This window comes from Thermobia domestica, chromosome 1 (assembly GCF_964235325.1).
Source record: "Thermobia domestica chromosome 1, izTheDome1.hap1.1, whole genome shotgun sequence".
In the NCBI taxonomy this organism is placed as follows: Eukaryota; Metazoa; Arthropoda; class Insecta; order Zygentoma; family Lepismatidae; genus Thermobia; species Thermobia domestica.
Window position 1 is genome coordinate 299,644,276 of NC_137454.1, and position 12,409 is coordinate 299,656,684.

At 37.8% G+C, this 12,409-nt stretch overlaps 1 protein-coding gene across 3 annotated transcripts in view; it reads left to right on the forward strand.

Annotated features, from left to right (window-relative positions):
* The first annotated feature begins 2,075 nt into the window (after positions 1-2,075).
* LOC145661635 (caytaxin-like) overlaps positions 2,076-12,409 on the forward strand; it is a 209,535-nt gene continuing 199,201 nt past the window's right edge. The window contains exon 1 of one of the 3 annotated variants that reach the window (XM_081726959.1): positions 2,076-2,246. Coding sequence is in view for 2 of the 3 variants with exons in the window: in XM_081726958.1 (XP_081583084.1) it covers positions 2,234-2,246 (13 nt within the window). In the remaining variant the exon portion in view is untranslated. The remainder of the gene's footprint in view (positions 2,247-12,409) is intronic. The other 2 variants (XM_081726958.1, XM_081726963.1) reach the window with 2 other exon arrangements.

The following is a 12,409-nucleotide window of genomic DNA, read 5'->3' on the forward strand; positions in this document are numbered from 1 at the left end:
GATAGAGAGATGATACTTCTTGCTGAGTATTTCAAACTTGACCAAGAAAAATAGTTATCAGACTTAAGTCTAACATGTAGATTGTCGATGAGAAGTTGCAGAAATCGGGTAGAAGTATTATCAATTTCCACGACAGAGTGCGAACAGGGATTTCCCCTTATGAATTTACAGATGACTGATATTAGAAATAGACTAAGTGCTCAAACATTGTCTAACTTGTTGCTCATCAATGTTAATGGCCCACCGCTAGACAAGCTCGAAATAGACGAGCTAGTTATTTCTTGGCTGAAGGATGGACATCATTTCGCTGCGGACGATTTACCACGAAAAAGTTACCAACAGGAAATAAATCCGATTTCATATTTGTTTTAAGGTGGAAAATTACGAGTTACGGAAAATGTATATTTATATTACTAATGGCTTATTTGTGTTATTCAACTTTGTATCTAATTTTTAGTAAGTCTCTTCTTTGCTTTAGGTAAACTACTTTGAATAAATATTCATAATAATTGCAATTATGCATATTTGTAACTTAAATTTAACGTGGTGTTTTAGAGATTACACAAATTACAATTATGAGCATGCTTTATGGAAATGCTCTCACATAGGGTACCCGAGCACCTTTATACCCTATGAAAAACTGATTTTTCAAGTCTTTTGTGAGAAAAATACTGTGAACTGAGAAACCATAACCTTTTCCATATTGTACAGGGATATTTTCCTGCGAATAGAAGTTTTTTGTGGAATGCGTTCAGAAATTAACACTTGCAAGAATACTCTCTTAGTACAAGTATATTTTAGGCACACACTAATTTCCCCCCACCTCGAACTGTTTCAATTTCCTCACTGACAAACACTTTACCGTTTTATATCGTCAAGATCAGATCCGCCGTTATTGTAACAGAGTGGTGCTTGAGCGATTGACTAGAAATTCAAACTCCGATTAGTGACAATTTCACAGTCTTGTTTTATTACAAGTGTAAACTCTTTAGTCAGTTCAGAAGAGGCCGTGGATCGTGTTCAGAGTTGATGACGATGGATTTTGGTGAGTCAGAGTAGGTCAAAGTGGATGAGAATGGTTCATGGTGGGTGGTGGGTCACGGTGGGTCAGAGTAGGTCACGGTGGGTAGTGGGTCAGAGTGGTTCACCGTGGGTGGTGGGTCATGGTGGGTCACAGTGGGTCATGGTGGGTTGTGGGTCACAGTGGGTGGTGGGTCAAGTTTTCATTGACCCACGCCAACTCTGTCTGAGTCGTATCTGAGCGAGAAGTTAGAACTGGTATTCTGTAAGTAATTTGACACATTACATAGCACTAATGGAACTTCTTAATAGCATTTTGTTCGTTTATTGATTTTTAGCGTTTCATTTCAGCACGGAGGCTATATGAAACACAGAACTACAGTTCAAAGTGGAATCCGAGGTTAAATGAAATTCGTTCAAATTTCAATCCTTTCCCACTGAAAATCGAACCCAGGACCACATGCACCACAGACGCATGCGTTACTAAACCAGCAAGGAAATCTAAAGGAGCTTTATTACGAATATTATTACTAAGCCTTTGGTTAACTGTACCCTATAGGCAGTGGCGTATTTACGATTTTGTTTCGGGAGGAGCTTTGCTAAGTTTCGGGGGGGCTTTGCCTGGAAATGTGAAAATTCCGCAAGATATTTCATTTACTTTACTATACTAAGTAAGATTTCGGGGGGGCTTAAGCCCGGAAGCCACCCCCCTAAATACGCCACTGCCTATAAGTTAAAGCCGTGTTTAATTATAAGTTCTAATTGTTTACATTTATTTTTTTAATCTTAATAATAAACAGCGAAGCACGTCCTTGTTCAGTATTATCGTTATCCATTTTCAAATAATTAAATTGAAATAATATCGTTTAAGTAGAAATTACATCATCAATGTATTACTGCATATATATTACGGGCAACTACGAGTATAAATGCCCAAATGAACTGCTATTTTGCCTTTAGAACTTGCCTTCAAACTTAGTACTCAAATAGTACCAATTCGTTGGTAGTTTTTGACTACAAATTTTGCAACAATAACAGAAACAAGTTTATTTTAATCTTGGCAACAGTTGGCTCCCTTGCACGCGACTAGCTCAAATCGCCTGCTACACACTTACAGTATATTGTGGCGTTGTCTTTATGTTCATTCGTCAGCGATAAGAAGTCAAAAGTTTAGGAGGGAAATAAGAGTTGAAAGAGGTTCTGCTGATACAACATGAGTAATTGTGGTAAGTACAGTGTCTTTTATATATATTCTGAGCATTCATATGTCATATTGACTATTCAGCTAGAGGTGATTATGATTTCAATTTATCTAAATGGGTATAAAAACTAAACAAGAAAGTATATAAGACACAATGTAACGTAGGCTTTGTTTGGGTGGTGTCATTTCTAAAAGATAACAAGCAAGGAAAAAAGTATTACAAGATTTGGGAGAGCTGTTGGAGTTGCCCGTTACATTGTAGCATTTGAAAAATTTTTCTAACACACTGATGTTTTTCTGAAGAACGAGATTTAAAAGATTTTATTTAAAAAAAAAAAAACTTTATTTATATAAAGCTAGTTACTACACTTTTGTATTCATTCACTCACAAGATCAAAAAAGAAATAAAAAATCACCTTCTTACTTCCAACCACTTCATAATATGTTACTAATAGGCCTAATGCGTGGGCACTAATTCGGGCCCTCATCTCACCCCCACCCTAGAATCTGGATATTTTTGCTTGGTATCGGCTAGCGGAATGCACTTGCTTCAACGCCGTCCCTCCCAGCAGCGTTAGGTTTGCTCACCTGTACGTGCAATAAGTACATTTGCACTGAGCGGCAAACATTGGTATACGGTATGCAAAAATTGAAAGAAATGTATTATTTAGAATAAATATTTATAGTTCCTTCCAGCTAAAATTGGGGTATTCCGTGGTAGAGCGTTCACCTCTGGTGCTGGGAGTCCCTGGTTCGATTCCAGAAAAAGTGAGCTTATATTGAACATCGTGTCTATGGCTTCCCTCAGTGTTCTCCCGTTTCCTCCTACATCCTCATCCCATCAATAATTTTATCACCATTCACTTTAATTCTCTGACTCTTTTAGCCTAAAAGTAATAATCATGGGACATAAGACTGCAGTATTTTTTTTTTTCATGTCAAACGTAATTACAACTATACTGTAAAGTTTTAAGTAGTGGTGGGCAGAAAAACCTGTTTTTCGGTTTTTCACCGAAACCGTCAAAACCGGTTCGGTTTTCTCCGAAACCGGTTCGGTTTTTCACCTGATCCGTTTTCGGTTTTCTTCAAAACCGATTCCTTTTTTTCCCAAAATTTGTTCTATTTCTGAGCAGAACGGTGTTTCGTTGTTCTCCGGAAACCGAATCCATTTCCACAGAAATAATTTTGTGTGTTTTCGAAAAGTTTTCACCGAAACCAGTTTCGGTGAAAAACAGAACTGGTTTTGGAGAAAACCGAAATGTCGGTTTTTCGGTTTTTATAGAAATCGGTTTTTGGTTTTTATAAAAACCGGTTTTGCCCATCCCTAGTTTTAAGTTGTCACCGACGCTACAATTCTTACAATTAATAATTTATTATTACTATTACCAGCTGAAATACTCGTTCTTCGGACGGGAGAGATAGGTTTATGGAAAATATGTGAATCCACTTCCCCTTGGAATCGTATTTCAATGAAAATGTAATGATAAAAATACAGAAGAGACTACTTTTGCCATAAGGATTTAAAGCATTCCGTATACATCCGTTAACCAAATTGATATGATTAAAAAGGCCAGCTCGTTTCAAACGTATCAGCAGTATTCTCGACCCAGAATCCTGTAATGTCGACACTAATCTCAGTTACATTTGACATTATACATTTTCACCACCACCACTTCATCTCTAGCGATGGGACTGAATTAGGATTATAAAGACATTTGAAGTCACTATTTATTTGAGCGATCCCGAAAGCTATGGATCGTACACTAATATCGGTCTTCTTGATTACTTTTTCAAGTCAAACCTTCCAAGTTCCAAGGTTCGATCTGATATCAATGTGAGGTTCTGCTTGACAACATCGTATCGAAGGGTTTCTTCCGGCTTGTCCTGTCTTCTCTGACATTTTCATTCCACCAATTCTCTCATAATTATTCACTGCCATTAATCCATTCATCTCCTTTAACCTACAGGGCGTAACAATTGGTCTAACACTCAAAATTTCATTTCCTTTAACATACTTTCACACATTGTTTCATGGTTTTCGATCCAGTGTTGCTCACACAAGACGTGAAGTAGAAATGTTTTGGGTGGTAAATTTTTGTAAAAGTCTAGTCTTATTTCTCAAAAGACTCTCTCTCTCATCTCATTTTGAAAATTTATGCTCAGATTTTTCTCTTTAATTGCATCTAGACGTAAGAACTTTCCGCCTTATGAGGGTCCACGAAGGGTGTACATAACACTAAAACAGTGTTTCAGATTTAAGACTTGTGGTTTTGCGTAGCGTAATCGCTAGCGCTCTCGTCTGTGTGTGAGCGGTCCTGGATTTATTTCCCGGTGGGGCCACTCGGGCGAAAAGGTGTAACAGCCTTTTTGGGCCAGCTATCCTAAATGATTTTTTTGTTGTTTTTTTTCCTTATTCATACTAGGTAAATACCAGGATGATACCTAATATAATAGTCAAGGCCGCTTCGTTCCCTATTCGTCTCTTTCTCTCCAAAACCCCTGGCAATGTGGTCGCCGATGTACTGTACGTCATCCTCATGTGTGTGACGAGCTAACATGATCATTAGACGCAGAAAGCCCAAAAATCTAATTCCTAACCCTAATCAGATTTAAGACTTTTGAGAACTAGTGTTTGTTGTCTCGTCTCGAATTTAAAAATGTACTGGACAACACTATTTAAATATATTGTTTAGCTCTTTTAAAGGGAACATTGTTAAAGGATAATTATCAAATAAGCAATACTTTCTGCAAATAAGTGATCTGAAAACATCAACAAGTGAGTTACGTTTTACGTTGTGGAACTAGGTGAAGTTTCAAACTAGATATTAAATATTCTAGATGTATCACTTCTGGTTCTAACAGAGAGGGATAAAGTTTGAAGTGAAATCTAATCTTGAGAAGCTGAATTATTATGGAAAAAGCCGAATCTTGCTACCTATTACATTTTTGCTCTAAACGAATTCAGAGCTAACCCTGAACTATTATTACTTTTGGGATTTTTTTTTAAAGATAATTGCGGAGACAGAAGCTATTCTTATGATACTAAATTATTACAAGAAAATCGCTTATTGCTATCTTGTACCGTGTTTTATTCATGACAATCAATTTCTTCACCTGTGGTCGTGACCAAAGGTGCCCACTTTGGACTAACCTCACTCAAATTCGCGCTCACGACATCATTTCGACCTCACACTCACAACTTTTCGTCCTCTCACTCACACCATCATCTCGACATTACGCTCACTTCACTTCACACTCAGAGGTTGATTTGGAACTAGCGCTAACTCAACCTCACACTCATTTCGTTAGATGAAGTCGAGTGAGTGTGAGTTTCGAACGCACGAGTGTCGACATTGAGTTCGGGCACGTTTGGTCGTGACACAGTGTGCGGCTTCTAGTTTAATACCAGCTTCTCGTGAGTGATGATTGCAGTGGGCACACACAATCTGCGTGGGTTTTCTTGTGGATTCTTCTGTTTTCTTCCACTTTCTTCAATCCACTTCATCGATCATTAGTTGAATTTAAATCGAAAAAAGTGTTTTTTCTTTCTTTCTTTTTTTTTTTTTTTTTTTTTTTTTTTTGCGTCTGCTGATTTTTCAAAAGTGTTTCTAGTGCTTGAGAATAAATATGTACGTTTGTCAGCCTTGATTTAAAAACATCATGAAATTATTCATTAAGACTCATCACTTTATATTTTAAAAGTTCTATTTTTTTCTGACAGTAATTACGAATCTTATACATTTTGTTGCTTGGAAATAACGTTACATAAAGATACCACTTTCTTTATGATTTACTAACAAGGGACGTATGCAAATCGTGACAGCTAGATATTTATGAAAATTGATACCCTAACAAATTGTAGATCGCTAATCCTCGTGGTGATAGTCACTCAGTGCGGAAATGCCTTGTTTACCCGCTACGTATAATACATACACCAAGCAGTGACTGGGTGAGGCCGTGTCGAGTTATACGCCAGTAACGCCGGGAAAAGGCAGAAAATGAAAAATGTGTGCAGGTAACCTGACACCTACGGGAGGGGACACGTGACCAAGAACACGCCAGTAGTATCACACAAGCAGTATTGTCATCTCAACAGAAACTTAGTTTTTCAAATAGAACGTGTATCATTTTGTAGGATTAAAACAATTGACATAACATGTGAAAGAAAATAAGCAAAAGACTTGTTATCAATGTTGCTAAATAAGGGAGATATGAGGCTCTAAAGTTGAGAAATTATGGGGTGCGTACACAGAAAGAAACAAATGTATAGTCCGCAACAAAAAAAAAAACCCTGTAACATGAGCATATAAGTTTATTGTGAAACTATGGCTAACAGCGCAGGGAATCAACATAACGTCTAAGTGACACGAATCGCGCCAGAAGAAACATCGGCTTCCTCCCGTGCACACTTATTTTGCAACAAAAGACTTCGTCGTTTCACAGTAAACTTACATGTTCATGATGCAGATCTTTTGCTGCGGACTGTACAACAGCAGCAAGACCGCAGAAGGAACAAATGCATAGTAGAGAGTAAACCACAGCATGTACAACATCCAGTAACGGGGTTGATACGTCATATTGAGTGTGCGGCTAGGGCGAGAAACGTACGTATTTTGTCATACTCTCTATGGCTTTTCTGTTGTATGTATTGGTGTAGTATGTTAAAATTGCGCATGTGTATTATTTGGTGTATTTTGCACCTGTATATTACTGGTAAACTGAATGCAGTGTGTTTTGTCTTCATCCTTGTCTCACATGCTAACTATAGGTTTCCTATACTCTCGACTGACACCTATCACAGTTCAATAATCATTGCGATTCAATTCTGACGTACTTTATTGTCACAGATTTGTTACCTTTCGTGCCACAGCTTTTCTGTACTCTTTTTAGGCGCTATACCGTCGTTTCTGTGGTTTGGAAGGCATGCAGAATTTTATGCAGTGTTGCAACCCCAAGAAAGTTCGTTTTATAGCTCTTGGGAACGGTTTGAGATATCGATTCCCAACAAACGCCATTGGAATTGCTGCACTGTAGAAAGCCATTGTTCACATTTTCTCATTATGTCACATTGGACTTCCTTCTATGGCTACTCACTCTAATATGTGCCCTTTCCTGGGGGAATCCTGTAACGAGCCCGTTAATCACTGGGTGCTGTGGTTTACTCTATACTGTACATTTGTTCCTTCTGCAGTCTTTTTGTTGTACATTTGTTCGTTTCTCTATACGGACCCCATAATTTCTCAACTTTAGAACCTCATATCTTTCTTATTTGGCAACACTGATAACCCATCTATTGCTTATTGTCTTTAACATGTTATTTCAATTGTTTTAATGTCATAAAGTGATATACTTTATATTTGAAAAAATATAAGTTTGTGTTGGGATGGCAACACTGCTTGTGTGACTACTGTCGTGTTCTTTGTCAAGTGTTCCCATCTGGTAGATATCATGTTACCTGCACACATTTTTCACTTTCTGCCTTTTCCCGGCGTTTTGGGGGTATAACTTGGCATAGCTTCACCCGGTTACTGCTTGGTATATGTACTAGACGTAGCGTGTAAACAAGGCATTTCCGCACCGATTGACTATCACCACGATGGTTAACGATTCGCAATTAGTCAGGGTACTAATTTTCATAAATATCTAGCTGCCATGGCTGGCATATGTTCCTTGTAAGCTGACGAAATTTGAATATTTTTCACCGTCTCCTAGTGTATTTATTTATTGTCAAGAAAACTTGGATGAATGGAATCAAAGGTTACAATAAAGCACCGTGTTGGTGAAAAAAAAAAAAAAAAAAAAACATTCTAATTTTTCTGTATCCGAGAATTGAGTGGAAGAATGAAGACGAACAATTACACTGTCCGTCCTAGGTGCAGCTAGCATGAGTTGTTCTCCTTAATTGCCAGATGTCGTATGTCTCATTGTTACAACAAATATTGTCCGTTCACTCTAGGATGGAAAATTGTTTACAAACAACAATTGTAGTGCGAGCGTCAAAACCTTGCTTCTTACCCCTACATGGTTAATTCATGGTTGCCAGGCACATGAATCGCCGAACTGAATGTACCTACTTCTGCACAGTCATGGACCAAGTACTATTACTACATAAACTGCTGCTTTTGAGATGACTGAGATATTAACATTATGACAAATCGAGTTAGTTATTATGTAATACAATCTTATATATAATGCACACTCAATTTTGTACAAGTGTTCTTGTTCGAAAGTGTGCGAAAACCTTGTACGCCTGGCAATATTGGAAGATGGCAGTAGTGTTGCCAACAAGTTGATACAAAAAGTCGCTAAATAGGAGACGAAATGACTCCAATTTTGGGTGAAAAGTCGCTAAAAAAATTTTCGTGGAGTTTTGCCTCTTTATATATGAAAGAGGCATTTATATATATATATATATATAAGATACGTGATCAAGTCGTAGTACTATCTAAGCTACAAGAACGTATATGAAATACTCAAAGACTCATTTTATAACTAGCGGGGCGCGGTGGCTCAGTGGTAGAGCGTTCACCTCCGGTGCGTGCGGTCCCTGATTCGATCCCACTTCGCGCTGTGTGACCTTTGTGTTGGACAAACACCGTGCTCGTGAGTTTTCTCGGGGTTCTTCCGTTTCCTCCGGCTTTCTTCATTCCACCATTTCATTCATCTCTCATCATCACCGTCTCCTTTAGCCTAACCGGCATAAGCGTGGGACGTAAAACTAAAAGATTTCATTTTTTTCATTGTATAACTAACAATAATTTCACTTTTATATATTTTTAACTTTATGATCAATTTTGCTTCAACGAAATCAAAAGTGAGTTTAGAGAAACGAACGAAATTAAAGGTTTAGAAAAAAAATCTTACTTCACTTCTATTCACGCTTCTACAGATAATCTGTTTGCTATCGTTAATGTATTATTTGTGTCTCTAAACAGAAGTTCTGTAAACTAAAGGACATTAAAAGCTGAAGTTGGCCTCCGTTAGAATATAAGAAATAACAGCAATCAAAGCGGGAATATAAAGATAAATGTTACGTAGTCTACTTTCCCAGCTCGTCATCTGAACTGATTAAAATAAGCAAAAGAAAAATATTCATATATTTGAACTGATTCGAGTTAATAATTACTTATTTTAGGACAAGTTCTTCGCAGCTCAAAAGTTGCTGGATTTGTAAGTAAGTCCCCAAATCGTCATTCCAAAATCACCAAAAAAGTCGCTAATCGGAAAAATTATTTTTTGTCGCTATTCTGGAAGGCGAATCCCCTAGATTTAGCGACTTTTCCCCTAAATTGGCAACACTGGATGGCAGTTTGTGTTGTAAACAATAAACAGAGAGAACGAAGACCGTTAGGTTCGCTGGACAGCGTTGTTTTCATGATAAGGCGACAGAAACATATTGTACTGATTGTAAACAAGTGCTGGGAATTTCGATGCGAGTATAGGTGGAAAGATTCTCGCCACATATTGCTATTGGTGAAGGTTTGCTATGTTGCAAACTGCTGAGTCTAGAATTTTATACTAATTGAACGAGCTTTGAGAAGGATTAGGATGATGCAATAATTATAAATACTAACAATCATAGACTTAAAGTATTAGGAAATAAACCATGCTGCTGTAAGAAGAATATAATACACATTGAATTACGTGTTCAAAGTACAGTATAAAGCGAAATTTAACATTTAAACATTTTAAAGCTGTACACATTTGCCCTGTTTGGGTGCCCTTACCAGACACTGTGCATCATAAAAAATCCATTAAAATAGGTAGATCGAGCGTAGGCATGAACCCGGCTCTGGCGTATTCCTTATTAAGGTTTTCCTCAGTCTCACGAGGTGAATACCTAGATGGTAGCTTCTGTAAGGCAGGGGCGGATCCAGGATGGACTTCTGGTTTTAATACTGCTACTTAGAGCTACTTTTAAGAGCTCCAAACTCTGGGATTGGGTTTTATTTAAATATATAAAAATGAGAAAGTTTCCTTTCCTGGGGGGGCAATCGCCACGATCGCCCCCTGGATCCGCCACTGCTCTAAGGCCAGAATTGGGCCAAACACTGAGGCCCCAGAAATGGCGGGAAATATATTCCTTCAGAATATTATGTTGCCAACACTTCCACAAATATTATGGTGGTGGGTTCCGATATTCCTTTTTCGTTTATATGTTTCGTTTATTCGTGTTTCGTTTCGTTTCGTTTATATTCATTAAGAAGTAAATGTAGAAGTGTTTCTTTCATTCTCTTTCTTTCTTTCTTCTCATATTTCTCATCCTCGCTCTCCTTTCTCTACCTTCTTAAAATCTGAATACTATCCTCCTGTAAGATTGTTTCCACGACCCAAGGTTTAAAGAGACCAACCTGATATAGTTAACTATTAGCAGAACTGTACCAATAAATTCACATTAGAGACAGCACCGTAACTTAGATTTTTTCTGGGGGGCAAGCATTAATACGTGTATTTGGGCCTCCTAGAAAAAGTTTTTCTCATTCTTGAGCCCCCTCTTTCTATCTTTCTCTTACTATTTATGCCCCCCGGAGCCTGTGGGCCCTCCCTTACAGCAAGGTTTGCGGGGCCGTTACTTACTTCCCTGGGCCCGTTCCATACATGACAAATTAATTAAGGGGGCAATATTGAGAAATCTCAAAGCTATGCGAATAAGTGTTATTTCTAGGGCCCCTAATAATAGACGTTTCTTACTGAAGTGGGCCCACGGCTCACTTTTGTTTTATTTACCTTTTGTGCGCTGCTTTATGTAATGTAGTGAAACTAATGCTTCATTTATAATTTCATGTTCGTATTGTATATGGATTAAGAAAATTTTGTCTCCAAATGGGCCCCTTCGAACGACGGGGAACGCCCCTGTGGGGCCGGTCCTGATTAGAGAAAAAGTAAACCCTTTCGAAATTTACGCAACTTGCAAATACCAAACCCTACTAGTGCTAAAATTGATGAGTTAGTGCCACTGTTTCCACTGCTATAAGGGGAAAGTAGGGGAAGGACTGGTAAGATTCGCTGGCCAGGTTTTGTGTCAAAACACAGCGCCAAGCTACAGTAAACGGACAATACCTCAATTACATTTTTTTTTTTTTCATTTACGGTACCTCGTTTGTTTTTCCAACTCCAAAGTAAAATGAATTTGAACTCGAATTGTATGGCCTATAGAACTTAGAGGAACAATGCTGTGTTCATAAAAACTTTCCATTAATCTCTGTCCTTAGCCAACTAGATCCAGTTTCTACTTCGTATTCCTATTATTGCGAGATCCATCTTCATATTGTCCTCTCATTTACGCCTAGGTCGTTTTGGTCGTTTTCTGGTTGGATTTCCAGTTAAACTTTTGGAAACGTTCCTACTTTCTTCCATTCTTGCTAAATGACCTGCCCACATGAGCCTCAGACTAGATGATCCTAATAATGTTTGGAAAATGGTATAAATTATACAGTTCCTCGTTATAAAGTTTCTGCCGTTCCTCATTCTCGTTCCTCTTGGATCTGAATATCGTCGCAGGATAATATTTTCAAATACTTTGTCTATGTTCTTCCCTCAGAGTAAGCGACATGTTTCGCAACCATACAGCACAACAGGCATAGTTACCGTTTTATACATTTTAAACTTCAAACTCGCGACGACAGAAGATTTTGAAGTGAATAATGACACGAACTTCTGCTTTCAGTCGATATTTAATTTCTTGGTGGATATGATTTTGGTCTGTTAATATTGACTCTAGATATTTGAAAGTGTTCACTTTGTGTAAAGTATTATTTGATATTTTGACGCATCCATAATTTGCAGGATTACAATCCCGGCGAACTTCTCAACTCAGTAAAGCTATAATATAAATTGAATTGTTCCAAAACTGACTTTGTCGCCTTTAACTCTAAACCTTGCCAACAATGTAAATTTTACAGATATGCAATACATACAAAAGGTAATATATTTACCAAGTCGTTTGCATATTTTGTGTATATCAGAAGATAACGTTGTTATTCATTCGTGCCCTATTGGATATTCACTCTTACAGCACTCCAAGCGTGGGGTACAATCAATTTTGAACTTCTTTACTAAATGTGTTGCAGTCATACACTAGGAAGAACAATCATAAATTAAAAGGAGTGTGTTGTTTGATTTGAAGTTCAGCGTCCTGGTGAGCACTGAGGCTATATGAGAAATAGACCTCGAGTTAAACTTAGGTTA